Source organism: Equus asinus, chromosome 3, assembly GCF_041296235.1.
Source record: "Equus asinus isolate D_3611 breed Donkey chromosome 3, EquAss-T2T_v2, whole genome shotgun sequence".
Lineage (NCBI taxonomy): Eukaryota > Metazoa > Chordata > Mammalia > Perissodactyla > Equidae > Equus > Equus asinus.
Genome location: NC_091792.1, coordinates 15,900,620 through 15,921,423, shown reverse-complemented (window position 1 = coordinate 15,921,423; position 20,804 = coordinate 15,900,620). Strand labels below are relative to the sequence as shown.

The following is a 20,804-nucleotide window of genomic DNA, read 5'->3' as shown; positions in this document are numbered from 1 at the left end:
CTTTGGGGATAAATTTTTCTCTTATTTTCTTGTGTTCTCAGCACTCATAGGAAAGAAGTTATAATCCTCTGATAACTAAAGGGAAAATGCGAAGCAGAAACGTGATTTTGAGGTTCTATTTATTTCAATGTGTGTAGGCCTTATTTTCTAAATCAACAGAGTTCAACAGAACTTTCTGAATGATGAAAATGTTCTACGATCTATTCCATCTAATATGGCAGACACTTGTCACATGTGGCTACTGAACACTTGAAATGTGGCTAACATGTCTGATGAACTAAATTTTTAATATTATTTAATTTTAATTAAAATTCAAACTTAAATAGCCACATGTCACTATTGTCTATTATCTTTGACGGCACAATTCTAAATAGTAGTAATCTGTGTCCCTTGAGTGGTTTGTTTGTACTAATAAACCAGTGTAGTCTGAGAAAAAAGCTGTGCAAATCTATTTCTGATAGTCAAAGGATGAAACAGCTGAGACATGACTTTGAATATCTGCCACCACATAACTGTATAGCCTCGTTGTTTTGATAATCAGGTATTTCTCGTCTCACTTGTCTTTCTAGGAATGTTCAAAGATCCACAGTGACTAGGTTTAAGTGCACATTCTTTCCCTTGCCAGCTTATGAACTGGAAGCCAGGGAATCAATTTCCAACAGCTTTTTCAAGGATATTTATGGAGCATTAAGGTATCAAGAAATCCCAAGGATAAATCATTAGGAGCATAAATACACATATTTAGATTGCAACATAAGACACGAGATTGTGAGATCCATTTGGTTTATCTTTGAACTGAAAGAGTTTATTGGTAACCTGAAAATGTGTACAAGCTAAAACATGAACACTTCATATGATTTATTTATGGCATTTTATGAAAAAACCCAAGTCTACTGGACTAGGCTTATATTTCCACTTTTTAAACTTTCAAAGGGTATTATAGTATATGAAATAACTCTTAATCCTCTTTTTTTCATTGCCATAAGTACAGGTTAAGAAGGCTAAAGCAAAAACATAGGTATGAATTATAACGAGAACAAGTACATATTTGGAGACAAGGTCATATAAGCCTGGCTGGCACATTTGGCCATTTCATTGGCTGGCCTTCAAAAACAAAGATTTATAAATATTTTTTATCATGCATTCATCCACATACATTTCCTATGTTCTTGTATAACACTGATGCCTACAGGTTTGGCATTTAGGAACGCACTGAAATGGATTCTGGAGTAAGGAAAGCATCTCATGGGATGAATGAACCAAGTCAAAAATGAAAAAGCTGAAAGTTTGCTTTCTAAAACTCAGCACACATTTCCAGATAAAACTGATTTAAACTCATGTCCAGAGATTTTCATGGATATTTTCACTGTATTCATATGTTCTCAAATCTCTATAAGAACTGAAGCCCCTCAATTCCAGTCAACGTATTTCAGACATTGTGCTTATTAAGGATTTTTTTGACACCTTCAAGATAAAATTTAAAAAAGAAACAAGTTTTATCTAGAAAGCATTTTTAGCATAATGAATACATATATTTTCTCAGAGGGTATGTAGCCCACTCTTCTCTTGATAATCTTCATAGAAACGTATCAATGATTCAGGAATTCTGGGTGTCACAGTGTTCAAGGCTTGAGTAAAATGTCTTCTCATTATGCACCTGGCTTGAATGTCTTCTTCTAGAGTCAGAAGGGCTGCCTCTCTACAGACAGCTATAATCTGAAAGAGAACAAATAAAAATAAAAAACAAGCGAGAAAACATATTGTGTTTTAGAAATGTAGTATTTCAGATATTCATCTGTGGTAACTTCTACAACTATAAGTGCACTACTAAAATTTATCTTCAAGAGTTATTCCACTTAGGTTTTCAAAAGGATAGAAAGTAATCACTTTCATTACAAAACAACATATTAAGTACTCAGAATGAGAAGCACAAAAAGATAAGGCATTTGCTCTTAAGGAGCTTACAATTGTAAAGGTGGAACAGATGTGCAGGCACATACTTCTAATTAGGATGACAAAGGATGAGTGTGTACGTGAGGTGGGGGCAGGGAGGAACCAAGTGATGGGGGGGCAGAGGAAAGAGATACTCTGAGTGAGGGCCTGCTCATCTGTGCATCTTGTCGCAGCAAAGAATTTCCACATTCCTTTCAACCTTTGATGTATTACCAACACGTAAAAGCCTTTCTTTATGTGCATCTCTTTAATGAGTTCTTAAATCTTGGGACTATCGGGTAGAGTTGTCGACGTTTACTTTGGAGAGCTGCATTAGAAGAGAGAAGTGAATTCTGTTTACTCAACGAGGAAAGCTGGAAGAATTGAGAAGAATCCAGGGAGGGGGTGGAGTGGATGCAGAGTGAGAGAGGAGAGAGTGGGCGGTAGGAAAACGGAAGGGGAGGAAGGTTCAAGTCTTGAATCCTGAAATGTGTTTTTAAGCTCTCTGGACTTCAGACAGCGGAAGCAGGCTGATGCCAGTGTCATTCTAAAGACACATTACTGTGCTGAAAAGAGCTTGTGGGATGAAAAGAGATATTGTGATTTTCAGGGCAACAGGGAAAACAGTGATTGATATTGACTGCACCCTTATATCGGTAAATGAAAGGGCCAGCTGAAACACATTTGTCCACCCATTCAGCATATTTTCTCTGTTTGTTCACTTACTGAAAAGAGCTCCTCTGCTTATGCTGGGCTAATGGCTGCCAAAGCAGTTTAGTAGCTTTTTCGAGGATTTAGCAGCATGTTTAGGGAGCTTTCAAAAAAACATGCATAGATTTAGATGGCTTTGTCAAATTGCAACAATGTAACTATTAGTTCTGGGCTTCATTAATGAGCACTGAAGTTGACTATAGTGGTTATGCATGTTAATGCTTTTCCAGAAAGAGTGGCTACCAACTTGTTGAAGAAAAAACAAAACTTCTAGGGATTAGTAAAACAACTTCATCGCATATTCTGGTACAAAAAGAGTTACTTTGAAAACAAGATGTGATAATTAATAAGCACAGGAAATGCCCAGCATGGAAAACTGGCTATCCAACGGTTCTACTGTGTTCCAAAGGGACCTTGGGCACCTCCATGAAGGTAGGTGAAGGGACCAAGTGGGGTGAGCCTCACCCCCCCCCCCCCCATTTGAGCAGCACTTCTTTAATCTGTGCAAGGAGTGAAGCAATGGTTGCAAGGCTAAAAGTAGGAAGAGTCGTCACTGGAAGAGGCGGAGAGGACTGCATTTCCTATTGGCTGGTACAGCTCTAGCTCTCTCCCCGAGACGGCACAGGGAAGGTTCCATTGTGTGGCTCCCTCCGCAGGCTAAGTGGAGTAGAGAAGTCACCAGCCCTGGGCTAGTGCCTTGTCTTGCACACTTCATTACTGAGACTGACTTCAGAGAATACTGGACCCAGTGCATAACGGCTAGGAACGTTTACTGAATACCTACCATCTGTGCTAGCCAATTACTAACGACTGTACTAATTAACTGCTATGTGACTAGTGTCCCCAGGTTTTGCATAATGCAGTGATGCCACTAATAGGGGGCACTGTGCAAAGTCTGATGGGAGCATGGCAAATGGAGTGGCCAGATGAGCACGTATGAGGTGGTGGTGGGCAGAGTTTTGACTAGAGTGCTGAGAAATGTTTGGATTAGATAGAAATGACCTTTAGAACCTCTGACAGACAATGACAAGAGAAACAGCAGCTGAATACTGGCTCTCAAGGACCTGATATGAAGGTGTCCTCCTCTGTGTTGAAGGAGCACAGCTTATCGCACTTCTGGGGTGGCAGAGGACTGCCTGAATACACCACTTTCTTTGATAAACATTATCCTGTTTTTTTTTATTTACAAGGGATGCCCTGAAGAACTAGTCAATTAGGCAATTCTTTCTGCCACTTTTATTTTCCTATCATATTTGCTTAGCAATATACAATCAGTAACAGAAATAGCACATTATTAATAATTAACCAGTCACTCTTTCATCAATCAACATCCACTGAATAGCTACTGTGTGAACAGCAACAACTAGGTGAGGCCAAGTGGAGGATTCAGAGATGTCTAAGACACAGTGTCTGTCTTCTGGTGCTCCCAAACCAGCAGGAGATGGACATCAGTGACGTGTGGCACGGTGTTAGAAGTACATCAGCAAGGCAGAAGGGAAGCGCTTCGGTATGAAAAGAAGGAAGAAATTACTGCTTCATGAACCAACGTGGGAAGGATAGAATTTAGATATGCATATAGGAAAGGAAAGGGCATCTGAGCAGAAGGAACTAAGTGAGCAAAGAAACAGCAAGGTGGGGAGAAAGAGACCAGGGATTACGTTGATCTAGCCCGAGGAGCCAAAATGGAGAATTAAAAAAGAAAAAAAAAAGAAAAGAGTAATTCTAGCACAAAATGTCATGAAAAATAAAAATGATAGTTTTCAGAAGTCACATGGGCCATAGTGACAGTGAAGGCTGGTCAGTGACAGTCATCTCTAAAGCTCTAAACCCAATTCACAAGCAGCTAATGCACAAGCAGCAGATGCACAAGCAGCAGACAGAGCATCACTCCTAGAGGTGTCTTTGTTTTTATCCTGTCCTTATGAAAGAGCTTCTTAGTAGAAATTCCAAAAGTAAAAGCATTGATTGGATTACTACTCTCCTAACCCAAATAAAAAGGTAGGTCTAAAAGTGGAAGTATTCTTAGGAGGTCCATTTCGTGATGGTTGGTTTCTATTTGCTCTGGGGTCCGTTACTTTGGCCTGAGTTCCAGATATCACACTTCCTCAAAACTGAGGCCGTCCTGCTCGCTCTCATGGCCCATGCCAACGTCCCCTTGAGATATTAGTGTATTTCCAGAGGAAGAAGTACTTCATGATCAAGTAAGTTTTAGGTAACAGTGTATATACTGTTTCCCACAATGCACAGCAGAATGTCGAAGATTTCTGTGAAGTCTAGCAACGAAGATCTGCTTAATTTTCTTTAACCCAGTGTTTCCCACAGAACTCTCCCCCATTCTGTTTTTGACAGAACACCCACGAATGACTATCTTTAGGGTTACTGGTGATCTCTAGCACATACTCTGGGGGATGCTAACCCACACCAAACAACTCAATCAAGGCACAACATGGCTCTAGCCTATCTCATGTCCTTTTTTCTTTTGCTCTCCCCTATTCCAGAACAGAGAGAAAAGAGAAAGGGCTGATGTAAGAGAGACTGGAGGAAGACTAGCTGAAAGAGGTCAAGAGGCAGGAGCTCCAGCATACACTTGTGCTCTGCAGATGTAAACAGTCGATACATGTTTGTTGAATTGAACTGAATAGTTCCTTAACTACAAACAAGTTTTCAAAAAGTACATGTTATAAGTATCTTTCTCATATTTGGCCAATATCTTGTAATATTTTTACTTATATTTCATATGACCTAGACTGTGTCAGTTATACTTAAGTTTTAGGAATAAAGTGTTTGGAATGATAAAGTCAATAACAAAAATTGTTTAACACTGTGAAATATGATCATCTTAAGCAATCTTTCAGTCTGAGGCACTACTTTGAATCTAGTTCTTTCCCTAGAAGTAACATAAATTAGAAATTTTAGCAAGAATACAAACATGCCTGTGTTGTTTTGAGGGATGCTGCCTCAGGTATCAAAAGTTATTACAAAGGGACAGGAGTTTTTTTGCTGTGTTGTCAATGGAAAAAACTGCACCGTAATTGAGAAAGATTCCTCCAAATTTACAAACAATGCAGTAATATGTATTGGTTTAGAGAAATGAGATGGAAGCTTTTCTAAAAAAATTGTGCACATGGCGATCTATTCTCTCACTTCATGAAAGTAACCTGGCATCAGTTAATTGTTGAGGATTTTCTTTTCTGTACTAAGCTTTGGAAAGGTGAGGAGGTCTTTTCAGGTAAATTTGCCAATACATCTCTCCACTTGGGAATAAATACTATAGAAACTGAGAACAGCTTTCAATTTAAACTGGGACCTTTCCCATTACTATCTCTAAAGTTTGTAAGGAAACTTAATGAAATAAGTATACATATATGCGTGTATATATATGTCTACGGTGTATACAGGAACCACACAGTTTGTCATTCTGCTGACCTCACATTCGAACCCAGATGCAGTCTGGAACTGTTTCAGTGATGGGGGAATTCAGGTGAATTTTCCTGTGAGCCCACAGAAGAGCCTCACTGAGAAGATGTATAGATGAGAAGACAAATTTGAATCACAGACTGTCTGGAATGTTAAACTAACTCGTTTAGAAAGAAAACTCTTGGCACTTGAGCACCTTAACATCTTTGGTAAAAAGGATTTTGGAAGCTTCCCCCTAATCCCTTCACCATCTTGTCCTCTTCCCCCATAGGCTGCAGACTAGATCATTTAAATAAACTATTAGCCAACTACCAGTAAGGTTGCTTTCACCATTAGGCTGTAAAAGCAAAAATGCTTTGGCTGGCTCTGTAAAGTTGAGAGTGTGTATTCTGTGTTCTTTTGCAATTTTGACTAAAACATTGATATCCAAACTTTTAAAATAAACATGTGCCTTGTTGCAACGCTGAAAATATTATCTGTTTGGGGAAATGAGAAAAGAAGATGAAAGACTGGCAGAGAGGGCCCAAGCTCTCACCGTCAGAGGTAGACTGAGACACATAGTTGTTTCAGGGACCCACGACACACATTTATTTAGTGCCAACATATCACAAGTTCTCTTTCTATTTGTTTACCAGTAATAATAGAGCCATCAGATATCTGAAAAATAACATAAAATAAGCAAGAACTCTCCATATGAAAGATTTAGGCATATTTGAGATGAGTTCCTAGAAGTTAGGAAGTGAAAAGATTTTTAATGAAAATGTTTAGAAATTCTCAAGACAAAGTCACTGAAGAAAAATAGTGACTGTCTTCAAATGCAGGGAAAGTAACTCAGCAATGAAAGCAAAGGGACACATGAGTAGGAATCTTCATGCTAGGCTTGCCTGCTGAGAAAGCAGGGCCTCAGCACAACAGTCCAGCAGTAACTGGATTACGTGAGACAACCGCACTTGTGAGGGGTGTGGGGAAGCAACTTCCCAGGATGAGATGGCTCTTGACCATTGAACCTTGGGAAATCTAATTACCTCACTTTTAAATGCAAAAGGGCAAAAGAGGCAATTGTGCAGAATTCTGAATGCCACGAAGAATAAGAACAATGTCTTACTTCACTGTGGAAAAAAAATGAAACCTCTTACACATAGCCTACAGTTCTTTCCCTCAATCCACAAGACAAGAGAGTTTAAACAGGTGGCTCAGCTTAGCAAAAAAGAAATAGGCGTACTGGGAAAATTAAAACCAACATGGTTTCTAAGCGGGCAGTAATAATTTTTTAAAATGACGTGATAAAGAATAATAGTCAAGTCAAAGACTGTTTACCAAAAACTAATCAAACAGGAAGGAAAACCTGAAAATGTTGGGGGGTCGGCCCGGTGGCACAGCGGTTAAGTTTACACGTTCTGCTTCAGCGGCCCGGGGTTTGCCAGTTTGGATCCTGGGGTGCAGACATGGCACCGCTTGGCACGTTGTGCTGTGGTAGGCGTCCCACGTATAAAGTAGAGGAAGATGGGCACGGATGTTAGCTCAGGGCCAGTCTTCCTCAGCAAAAAGAGGATTGGCAGTAGTTAGCTCAGAGCTAATCTTCCTCAAAAGAAAAGAAAATGTCGGGCGCTATTTTGGGTATTCGTGTCTCCTGTGCTACAAACCTGCTCTTGTTCTCTTCAGTTTCACAGTAGCACTACCTTCTTTTCTGGTGCATTCAGCGATTAGAAACCCAGTAATGAATTAAAGCACAGTTACTTCCATTTCCAGGAGAGGCCTGGGTAGTACCTGTGCTTCTTTTCTATTGACTGTAAACAGATGACAATAATGACAAACATACCCACTATGGCATGTGATGTTGGGAAGAGGGGAGGCTGCTGCAAGTGGGTCTATGGAGTAGGGGAACTATGAGCTGCTCACCTGCAAGAGGGATGCTGAAATTCTAACATAACCCTCACCACTAAGTTCCTAACTCCCTCTCTGGGGTTATCTGTATCTTCCAAGAAAGGCGGAAGGTTAACAAAGATCTGACCATGCCTTAACCAACTGAAGTTCTGCCTGGTTCTGTGACCCCACCCTGTAGGCACAGGGAGCACTCAGATCTGTGGAGAAAAAGAAGTCAGAAGTTTTAAATATGTAAGAAGAGGAAGCTTATTTATAGGGTGACCTTAGATGATGAGAAAAGTGGCTCTGGATAGCTGAATTCATATGTTTTGTTTAATCAGCACATGGCAAGACGCTAAAAATTTCATAGGGAAACTACAGCGGCATCCTAGGGATTGCAATTTATGATTACAAGGATCGCCATGCAGCAATTTCTCGCATGAGTAGGTGAACCGCACAGTTTAGAGCAGACCACTTGCAGAGATGGAGCTGGAGAAGAGAGCCACCCCAGCCCTTTCTCGGGCAGCTGTGCTTGGAATCCACGCAGAGGCAGAGTTGCTCTCTCCAGGTCCTGAGGCCGCTGCTCCCGCTGTTTGGCATGAAGAAAGCACGCCTTCCAGTGAGGCCTAAATGTGCTTTTCAGCTTCTTTGTATTTCAAGTGTACTAAATAGCTTTAAAGAATCCACCGAAAGAAATGGGCTGCAGTGCTTTAAAAAGTCTTAGGTATTTTCAAGAAAGTGGTTTTGTTAAAAGCATCTTCTGTCCGGAACACCTGTGACCTATAGAGCTTAATTGGGCTGCAGCTGGCGCTGATTGTGGCGCAGCCGCTGGCGGCCCAGGGCTGATATTGTGTGGCTCCCGCTCACCCGCCCTCTCGCTTTTCTTTTCACTTTCACAGCCCTGTGACCTCCTTCCCCTGTGTGTCTGAGGGATTAGGAACCCAGTAGAGAGTGGTGTCCTGCTGTTTGCGAATAGCATGCACTGGAGGTGCTTCAAGGAGGAGGCTACCTGGGAGATTATGTGCTCATGTGGATGCTGAGGGCCCATTCTCCCCTGCCCCATTGAGACGCGCTGAAAGGTAGCTGAATGGCCGGGCATGAAAGCTGTGACTGAAGGGAGCACAGCAGGTTCCTGGCCATAGAGCAGCAGATGGAAGTCAGACTGTCACAGGCACACATGGCCAAGGGCGCCCCGAACTGCCAAGAAAGCAGCTCAGAACGTAAAACAGGGCTGAAGAAGGGAATGCAGAGTGGAAGCAAGCGGCACTTTAAAAAATCCATTAAAATGCCACCTCACTGAAAAACTTTCACGTGGTGAGGCTAGAAGTGAGGGTTCTGGAGGACAAATTTTCAGATTTAAGGAATTTCCTAACTATTGCTCTTGGGCTAAATTCCCTTGGATTGTCTGCAAAATAAGCTTTGTGATAATTAATCCAACTGAGATTGTGTTAAAGTCATACTATCTAGGAATGCCATCCATAGTACTGAGTCAAAAGGAAGTAAGAACTTCTGTAAAGACACATTCAAAGCCTAATGACATTAAAGAAGAGGGAAAACAACCCTGGCTTGCTTAATTTTGCTGACTTAAAGTTATTTTGAGGTCTCCAAAACATATAGCTGAAGTCTATGTACATGCAATGTATAACCTTTCATATTACTTGCATGGAGAAACCCATAATAGTTTTTGCTTTTTTAAAAAAATGTACAAACGAATTGATCATTCCACAGAGCTTTGGGGCTGGAAAGATCTGAAGTTTTTATTCTTATTATTTCTACAACCATCTGCAGCTGCAGGAATTTTAAATGTTTGTAACATTAATTGAACCATAACAAGCTAAAAAGGAGTGTTTTTAGTTTTGAAAAGACTCCCCCTCGTTACAGCAATGGAAAGAACAGGAGCCCTGTGGTAGGGAAGGAGAGGGAGGAGAGGGCGGACAGATGTCAGGAACCCCCTATTCGTTGATTTATTCAAGAAATCTTTATTGACCACCTACAAGGTACCAAGCCCTGGGGAATACAGCTGTGAAGAAAACGAAGTCCCACTTTCATGGAACAAGATGTGCACAGTACTGGTTAATCTATTTACTCTCCAAGGTTCAGTGGGAATGTTTCCAGGGGAGGCATTCCCTGAGGCAACTTCACCACCTCCCCAGGCCTTCCTGCTGCAGGATCACTTGTTTTATGGTCTGGTAGCAGCCGGCGTTATCCTGTCACATCACAACTGTCAGGCTATATAGAGTTATTTGTGCTAAATGTCTATCTCTCTCAATAGACTAGAAGTTCCACAAAAGCCTTCTGGCCTTGGTCCTGCTCTACTTCCCAAACATACAGGTTAGCATGTTCCTTGACCTTTAAGAGTCTACAAAAATTTCTCCTGCTGAGGTCAACTTTGAGCAGAGATATAAACCAGTTTTTGCCTTTTTAAAACACACACACACACACACACACACACGTGTGTGCAGTTCCTGCTGTGACAATTGCACCCAAGGTAATTGTCTACTATGGATTAAAAAGCAAAAATGTCTTGGGCACAATGGGTCACCCTAAGTTGAGGTGTGTATCTGTGAGCTCTTGTGGGGCTGATGACCAAGCTATGGCCAGAAAGCCAGTGGAGACCCAGAAGAGGCATCAAACTTTGGTTAAAGCACCCAGGAATAGGAGAGTTTGAGGTTGGCCCTGGGCAAAGAGAAGGGCAGGCGAGGGCATGTTCTTGGGAAAGGAGACTAAGCAAAGTTCAGCTAGCTCTAAGACGCCTCTCCAGGTCTGAAGGTTTGAGCCTCCCTGCCAGTGTTATGGGAGCTCGGGAGGCGGGGCCTGGGGGAAGGGGGTAGGCAGGGTGTTAAGCCAGTTTTAATACACCTTATGTTTCCTCATCCGTCAGTTGAATTCCCTGCCAGCCCCTACATCTTGCCCCACCAATGCACATAAAAATGCCTCCTTTGAAACTCTGAAGATGCAGGGTTGCCCTGGGTAGCCTTCTTTGGATCTTGTCTAGCTTGGGATTCTGGACTCTTTAAGCACTCGGAATGGAATATTTGGGAGTTAGAACTTTTTGCACCTTTACACCAAGTATTTTTTTAGATATACTTGACATATAAAATTAGTTTCAGGTGTATAACATAATGATTCGACACATGTATATATTGTGAAATAATCACAATAACATCCATCACCACACAGAGTTACAAATTTTTTATTCTTGTGAAGAGAACTTTTAAGATCTATTCTCTTAGAAACTTTCAAATATACAATACAGTATTATTGATTATAGTCACCATGCTGTACATTTACAGGACTTATTTTATAACTGGAAGTTTCTACCTTTTGACCTTCACCCATTTCACGCCCCCTACGCTTGGTCTGAATCTATAAGGAGCTCCTTTCTCATTTCCCATTCTCTGAGCAGCTGCAGGCTGGTCCAGCCTGATCAGCAGCCTTGCTTGGCATCCCTAAAATCATTTAAGAGTATAGTCTGGTGTTAATGGCTATCTGTGTTAAGTAGAAAAAAATGACTGGACAATCTGCAGTGAGCTAAGGGGCACCTGAAGATAGATCCTGGTGAGCAAACATTAAATATACCGTTAGCATGTAACAGGGAGTGAGAAGACAATATGATTATTTATCTTACACTTATTTTATGGATGTTATTCTCATTGACAGTAGCATTGTCCTGAAAGAAAGGAAAGCTCTGAGGGATCTCATCAAGATGGTGGCGTAGGCAGACTCTGAACTCATCTCCTCCCACGAATACAACCAGATTACAACTATTTTTGGAAAAATTACCCTGGAGAGAAAACTGAAAACTGGATAAAAAGAACCCCCCACAACAAGGGACAGTCATGACTAACGCGGAAGAGGCAGAAATTCCTTCTGGAGAGGAAAAAAGCCACCTTTGGGAGCAGCGGAGCGTCTCAGCTGGCCAGGCGGGAGACACCCTAAGGTACGCAGCCCTCCCTGAGGAGTGAGGTCTGGAGCAGGGGCCGATACTGCTATAAGCATCCTTCGGACTCAGCCCAACTGAGACGGAGGTCTTACTGTCTGGTTTGCTGGCTATTAAATGCAGTGAGGGTATCCCCAGAAAAGCTATTGGCCGAAAGCCGAAAAGAGCCGGGTCTTAAAGGGCCCACGCACAAACTCACTCATTGCAGCAACCTAAAATCACCAGAGAGAAGGCTGACAATTCTTTGGTGAAACGAGACTCACCTGGTGGGTTCTGGGTGCATCTGGTGAGAGGGGAGGGACCTCTCCAGAGACTGAGACATTGGTGGGGGCCATTGTTCTGAACTGGTCCAGGCATGCTGACACAGACTCTGTGGGTGCCACTGAGGTTCATCCCTCGGCCTCTTAGGCCAGGGGTCTGCCACGCCCACTACAGCACAGATTTAATCCAGTTCAGCCAGGGCAGGCAACCCGCCCTAGGGACTGGCCCCACCTAACAGCAAGCCCTCAGGCTACTTTTCAGCCTGCATTGACTGGGTGCCTTGATCTTCTACAGGCAGGCAAGGGTGTCTGCCTCTGTGGGGCAGGTGAATTCTGAGGACCAGGTGAACTGTGGGGGACATTGGTGGAGAGGGGGGGCCTCTGCAGCATGGCATTGGGGTACGCTCCAGGGGGTTGAGAAGTGTGCATGGACCAGGACTGTCAACGGTGTGTGTGGTCAGGTGAGGCTTATCAGCCGCAGAAGACCTGTGCTTCACAAATAGCCATAAAAAGGATCAGCCCCACCTTCCAGAGCCTGAAACAATTGAGTGCTCCCGTGCCTAGGGGCATCCCCACTCAGCTGCACTCCTAAGAGAACTGAAAACAGCCTTGTAGGCCTGAGGCCTATCACAACTGTAAGCCCCTGAGCCTAGCAACCAGCTACACTGGGTGCCAACCCAATTAAGGAAAATTGCGATAGGGGTGTGCTGACAGACTTTGTAGCCAACAGTGCTGAGGCTCCCCAAACCGGATTTACAAACAGCTGGCCAGGGAAGGAAAGACTAGACTCCCTGGGTACCTGCAGTGGAAGAAACCCTGCCACAGCAGAAGGACACAAGTAGCCCACAAAGGGGTCACTCCTGGATCTTCTGGACTGGTGCTGAGACGGAAGCACACTGCTGGGCCTCATAAGGCATCTCATACATAAGGCCACTTCTCCAAAATCAGAAGACATAGCTGACTCACCTAATACATAGAAATAAGCACAGAGAAAGAGGCATACGGAGGAGACAAAGGAATACTTTCCAAGCAAGGGAACAAGACAAAACCCCAGAAAAAGGACTAAATGAAACAGAAAAAAGCGACCTACTCAACAAAGAGTTCAAACAAAATATCATGAGGATGTTCACTGATATTGGGAGAAAACTGGATGAACACAGTGAGCACATCAGCAAAGAACTGGAAGATATAAAAAACAAAAAACAATCAGAAATGAAGAATACAACACTGGAAATGAGAAATTCACTAGAGGCACTGAATAGCAGAGTAGAGGATGCAGAAGAACGGATCAGTGAGCTAGACAAAAGACTAGAGGAAATCACCCAAGCAGAACAGAAAAAAGAAAAAAGAATTAGACGGAATGAGAACAGTCTAAGGGAACTCTGGGACAATATCAAGCTAACATTCGGATTATAGGTGTCCCAGAAAGAGAAGAGAGAGACAAAGGGGCAGAAAATTTATTTGAAGAAACAATAGATGAAAATTTTCCTAATCTGAGGAAGGAAACAGACATCCAAGTTCAGGAAGCAAAGAGAGCTCCAAACAAGATAAGCCCAAAGAGGCCCACACCAAGACATATTATAATTAAAATGTCCAAAATTAAAGATAAAGAGAGACTCCTAAAAGCAGCAAGAGAAAGGCCACAAGTGACATATAAAGGGAAGCCCATCAGGCTATCAGTGGACTTCTCAGCCGAGACCCTAGAGGCGAGAAGAGAATGACATGATGTATTTAAAGTGCTAAAAGGAAAAAACCTACAGCCAAGAATACTCTATCCATCAAGGTTGTCATTCAGGTTGAAGGAGAGATAAAGAGCTTCCCAGAAAAGCAAAAATTAAAGGAGTTTATCACCAAGAAACCAGTTCTACAAGAAATGCTGAAAGGACTCATTTAAGTGGGAAAGCAATGACCACGAATAGAGATTAAAAAAATATTATCAAAAAACCAAAACAACAACAACAAAAAACCCAGGCAATAAAATCAGTTGTAAAGGTAAAAATATAGTAAAGCTAGCAGATTAACTACCTGTGAAGATAATATGAAGGTTAAAAGACAAATGTACTAAAATCACCTATTTCAATGATAAGACGGTAATCGATGGACACACACTAAACAAGAGACTATATATGATTTGAAAAACATAAAATGTGGGAGGAGGGGAGTGAAAAAGTAGAGCTTTTAGAAAAAGGTCAAGCTAAAGAGTCTATCAACTTGATATAGACTGTTATATACATAGAATATTAAATAGGATCCTCATGGTAATCACAAATCAGAAACCTATAATAAGCAAGCAAAAAAGTAAGACAGAAGAAATCAAACATATTACTAAAGATAGCCATCAAACCACAAGGGAAGAGAGCAAGAGAAAAAGACAGGAACAGAGAACTACTAAAACACCCAGAAAAATAAAGTAACAAAATGGCAATAAATAATATTCATCAATAGCTACTTTAAACGTCAATGGACTAAATGCTCCAATCAAATGCCACAGGGTGGCCAACTGGATAAAAAAACAAGACCCATGTATATGCTGCATACAAGAGACACACTTAAGACCTAAAGACACTCACAAACTGAAAGTGAAAGGATGGAAAAAGGTATTCCATGCAAATGGCAAAGAAAAGAGAGTGGGGGTAGCAATACTTATATCAGACACAATAGACTTTAAAACAAAAACTGTAACAAGAGACAAAGACGGGCACTACATAATGATAAAGGGAACAATCCAACAGGAAAATATAACATTTGTAAAAATATCAATGCACCCAACATAGGAGCACCTAAATATATAAAGCAATTATTAACAGACATAAAAGGAGAAATAGATAGTAACACAATAATAAATAATAGTAGGGGACTTTGACACTCCACTTACACCAATGGATAGATCATCCAAACAGAAGATCAATAAGGAAACACTGGCCTTAAAGGACATACTAGACCAGATGGACTTAGTAGATATATACAGAACATTCCATCCAAAAACCACAGAATATACATTCTTTTCAAATGCACAAGGAACATTCTCCAGGACTGATCACATATTAGGACACGAAACAAGTCTCAATAAATTTAAGAAGATCAAAATAATACCATGCATCTTTTCTGACCACAAAGGTATGAAACTAGAAATCAACTACAGGAAGAAAACCAGAAAAGCCACAAAAATGTGGAGATTAAACCAAGTGCTACTGAACAACGATTGGGTCAATGAAGAAATCAAAGGAGAAATCAAAAAATTCCTGGAGACAAATGAAAATGAAAATACGACATGTCAAAATCTGTGGGATACAGGAAAAGTGGTTCTAAGGGGGAAGTTTATAGCAATTCAGGTCTACTTCAACAAAGAAGAAAAATCCCAAATAGATAATCTAAAAGTGCATCTAAAGGTACTAGAAAAAGAACAACAAAGCCAAAAATCAGCAGAAGGAAGGAAATAAAAAAAATCAGAGCAGAAATAAATGAAATAGAGACTAAAAAAAACTAGAAAAAATTAATGAAACCAAGAGCTGGTTCTTCGAAAAGATAAACAAAATTGACAAACCTTTAGCTAGACTCACCAAGAAAAAAAGAGAGAAGGCTCAAATAAATAAAATCAGAAATGAAAGAGGAGAGATTACAACGGACACCTCAGAAATACAAAAGATAATAAGAGAATACTATGAAAAGCTATATGCCAACAAATTGGATAATCTAGAAGAAATGGATAAGTTCTTAGAAACATACAAGCTTCCAAAACTGGACCAAGAAGAAGTAGAAAATTTAAATAGACCGATCACCAGTAAGGAGATCGAAACAGCAATCAAAAACCTCCCAAAAGATAAAAGTCCAGGACCAGATGGCTTCCCTGGTGAATTCTACCAAACATTCAAAGAAGACTTAATACCTATCCTTCTCAAACTCTTCTAAAAAACTGAAGAGGAGGGGAGGCTTCCTAATTCATTCTACAAAGCCAACATTATCCTGACGTGAAAACCAGACAATGACAACACAAAAAAACGAAATTACAGGACAATATCACTGATGAACATCAATGCAAAAATCCTCAACAAAGTACTAGAAAATCGAATACAACATTACATTAAAAAGATCATACATCATGATCAAGTGGGTTTCATTCCAGGGATGCAGGGATGGTTCAACATCTGCAAATCTATCAACGTGATACACCACATTAACAAAGTGAAGAAGAAAAATCACATGATCATCTCAATAGATGCAGAGAAAGCATTTGACAAGATACAGTATCCATTTATGATAAAAACTCTAAATAAAATGGGTATAGAAGGAAAATACCTCAACATAATAAAGGCCATATATGACAAACCCACAGCAATTACCATTCTCAACAGAGAAAAACTGAAAGCTATCCCTTTAAGAACAGGAACCAGACAAGGAAGCCCACTGTCACCACTCTTATTTAACATAGTAATGGAAGTCCTAGCCAGAGCAATCAGGCAAGAAAAAGAAATAAAAGGGATCCAGATTGGAAAAGAAGTGAAACTGTCACTCTTTGCAGACGACATGATTTTATATCTAGAAAACCCTAAAGAATCCACTAAAACAGTTTTAGAAACAATAAAGGAATACAGTCAAGTCGTGGGATACAAAATCAATGTACAAAAATCAGTTGCATTTCTATACACTGACAACAAAGTAGCAGAAAGAGAAATTAAGAATACAATCCCATTTACAATTGCAACAAAAAGCATAAAATACCCAGGAATAAACTTAACCAAAGAGGTGAAAGATCTGTACACTGAAAACTATAAAACGTTGTTGAAAGAAATCGAAGAAGACACAAAGAAATGGAAAGATATTCCATGCTCTTGGATTGGAAGAATTAACATCGTTAAAATGTCCATACTTCCTAAAGCAATCTATAGATTTAATGCAATCCCTATCAAAGTTCCAACAAGATTTTTCACAGAAATAGAACAAAGAACCCTAAAATTTATATGGAACAACAAAAGACCCCGAATAGTCAAAGGATTCCTGAGAGAAAAGAACAAAGCTGGAGGTATCACAGGATTCCTGAGAGAAAAGAACAAAGCTGGAGGTATCACACTCCCTGATTTCAAAATATACTACAAAGCCATAGTAACCAAAACAGCATGGCACTGGCACAAAAACAGACACACAGACCAATGGAACAGAATCGAGAGCCCAGAAATAATTTATGGACAGCTAACATTTGACAAGGGAGCCGAGCATACGATGGAGACAGGAGAGTCTCTTCAATAAACAGTGTTGGGAAAACTGGACAGCCACATGCAAAAGAATGAAAGTAGACCATTCCCTTACATCATGCACAAAAATCAACTCAAAATGGATTAAAGAATGTAAGACCTGAAACCATGAAACTTCTAGAAGAAAACATAGGTAGCATGTTCTTTGACATCGGTCTTAGCAGCATATTTTCAAGTACCATGTCTGACCAGGCAAGGGAAACAAAAGAAAAAATGAACAAATGGGACTACATCAAACTAAAAAGCTTCTGCACAGCAAAGGAAACCATCAACAAAATGAAAAGACAACCTAACAATTGGGAGAAGATGTTTGCACACCATATATCAGATAAGGGGTTAATATCCAAAATATACAAAGAACTCATACAGCTCAACAACAAAAAAACCAACAACTCAATTAAAAAATGGGCAAAAGATTTGAACAGAGATTTCTCCACAGAAGATATATGGATGGCCAACAAGCATAGGAAAAGATGCTCAACATCATTAGCTATCAGAGAAATGCAAATCAAAACTACAATGAGGTATCACCTCACTCTGGTCAGAATGGCTATAATTAATAATACAGGAAACAACAAATGTTGGAGAGGATGTGGAGAGATGGGAACCCTTGTACACTGCTGGTGGGAGTGCAAACTGGTGCAACCACTATGGAAAGCAGTATGGGGTATCCTCAGAAAATTAAGAATAGATCTACCATATGATCCAGCTATCCAACTGCTGGGTATTTATCCAAAGAACTTGATAACGGAAAGGTATAAAGATACCTGCACCCCTATGTTCACTGAAGCATTATGCACAATACCCAAGACTTGGAAGCAACCTAGGTGCCCATGAAAGGACCAATGGATAAAGAAGATGTGGTATTTATACACAATGGAATACTACTCAGCCGTAAGAAACGATGAAATCCGGCCATTTGTGACAACATGGATGGACCTTGAGGGTATTATGCTGAGTGAAACAAGTCAGAGGCAGAAAGTCAAATACTGTATGATCTCACTCATAAGTAGACGATAAAAACAATGACAAACAAACACATAGCAACGGAGAATGGATTGGTGGTTACCATGGGAGAAGCAGGGAGACAGCAAAAAGGTTCATTAGGCTCACATGTGAGGGGACGGACTATAATTAGTTTTTGGGTGGTGAACATGATGTAATCTACACAGAATTCGAAATATATTATGATGTACAAACGAAAGCTATATAATGTTATAATCCAATGTTACTGAAATTAAAAATAAATAAATAAAAAGAAGAAAGGAAAGTTCTTCTTTCTCTCTAGCACATAAATAAAAATGGATTTATATTAAGTGATATCCCCATCAAATACGATATTCTAAAACATCCAGTATATATTCACATATCTTCTCTATTTTTACATTTTTAAGGTGGTCTCTGTTTCTTCTGACTGAGAATATTTATGTTGCTTATAAGCCATTGTTTAGAAGCTCACAAGATATTATTTTGTTTTAAATTAAAATAGTAATAAAGCAACATTATCTTATTTGTTACAATGAATTGGATGTTATTTCAAACAGCACTTCACCAGTTTTGGGTGTTTACTGGCCATATAAAAAAGGGTCCTTAACCTGGGGTCCATGGATATCTAGGTGTGTCTAAGAATATACTGAAACCTATGAAAACTTTTATGTGTATATGTATTTTTATAGAGACAGGATTCAATGTTTTCATCATATTCTAAAAAGGAACCATAACTACAAAAGGGTTAAGAACCACTGCTCTATAGTAACTATATTTCAGACTTTCTTAAATCCTATGAATGCTTCATAACAATATTATCTTCCCCTTTCCAGATGACCGAGGCCAGAATGTAATTTGGCTAGAATTATCCTAGTTGGGGAGTATAGGAGTTACAAAGTGGAGTTGATCATAATAAAGGTGAGTTGTTTTTACATTCTTAGATATTCCTCTTGTACCCTAGAAAAATTCAACAGCCGCCCCTAGGTATAACAAAATGCTTGTTTAGATCTTTACTGACATGAAGAGGAAGCTAAAGACCTATATCCTATTTCATATATTAAAAAAAAAAAAAAAGCTAAGGTAATACGACACTAAGACTGAAAACTTAAGCACACTAGTTAAGGAATGCAAAACGAAGTTCCCAAGATAAGATTAGAATTTACAAGTGGCATGTGCTAACTATGTGTAATTTTAGTTAACCCTTAGTGAATTTTTAAATTTAAATACATTTAGGTTTTGATGTTTAGTCATAACATTACATACTGGGTATTTAGAAACTGAGGGAGTTGTTTCCTTATCTGCAAAATTATATGGCGTGTGGTCTTACAAGGAGTGAAACACACTTTGAACTCTATTTCCTGCATGTCCATTAAAAGGAAAAGAAAATCACTGATTATACTGATTTGAAAGCCAATAGTGAGATACAGCTCCTGCTTTTTAATAACAAAAAATTATATATGTGATGTAATTTAAAGGAAATTACACTCGTAAAAGCCATCTTGGACAATCATTTTCATTACAGTTACTCTTAGTCCAGGTCAAGGTGGAGAATAAAGATGGGTCAGTTTATGCAGGCTTTACCCAAAACATTCACATGTTTTTCTCTTCTGATCATTAAGTCTATTACTTAATGGACTATGAAACCTAAACATTTTTTCTTAACTACTGTTACCCAAACGCCTTTGCAGGAATTCTAGTGAGAGAACAAGGTTTGTGTCAAGCTCAGCAATGAAAAAAGCCAGAAAGACTCCTAAGGAAAGATTGAAAAATGTCTACTTGTAAAGACTAAACTAAAAACTATGAGAAAGGCCATAACAGCAATCCAAAGATATGGAAAGCGTTGTGGAAAAAGAGGGTAGAGGAAACTACTTGTTGATAATGAAACAGTCACGTTTAAAAGAAATTTTAACTTAAAAGGATCATTAAATTATCACTTGATGGGATTGTTTTGGTATCAGAAATGCAGCAGTCAGTATATTTAAAGAGCTACTGGTGAAGTTTTAAAGCATAGATTATTCAAGTTTTTAAAATCTAAAGATGTAAAATTGAGTGAATTTGAGTATGTGTATTTAGTAAATCTCAGGACTATATTCATATGTTTTGCTTCATCATTTTAAACTAGGTAAATTTTCCTCAGATTTCTATCCATCAAAAATGTATCATTGGAAAGAGACCAGTAGCTATTTCTAATTGAGCAGAATTTTTTTTTCACAGAGATGAGTCAACTGGACACAAGGGCATTAAGATACAATGGAACTATTTTGCAATCTTAGTCAATGTATTCTTTATTATGAATGATAAAATACACACATAAAAGCACCCTATAATGTTGTAAATAGGAGAAAATTGAAGCAAGTGCCAAGGATTTCTTCTTAAGGGCTATATTTTTCTTTCTTCCTTTTTTTGTCTTTTTTTTTGCTGGGAAAGATTCACCCTGTGCTAACA

General features: G+C 39.6%; 1 protein-coding gene across 2 annotated transcripts in view; it reads right to left on the bottom strand.

Annotated features, from left to right (window-relative positions):
• Positions 1-430: 430 nt before the first annotated feature.
• The window catches only part of AFG2A (AFG2 AAA ATPase homolog A), a 307,360-nt gene continuing 286,986 nt past the window's right edge, over positions 431-20,804 (bottom strand). Inside the window, exon 16 of one of the 2 annotated variants that reach the window (XM_014845518.3) lies at positions 431-1,716. In XM_014845518.3, the coding sequence (XP_014701004.2) occupies positions 1,540-1,716 (177 nt within the window). In that variant the 3' untranslated portion in view covers positions 431-1,539. The remainder of the gene's footprint in view (positions 1,717-20,804) is intronic. The other variant, XM_070504718.1, reaches the window with a different exon arrangement.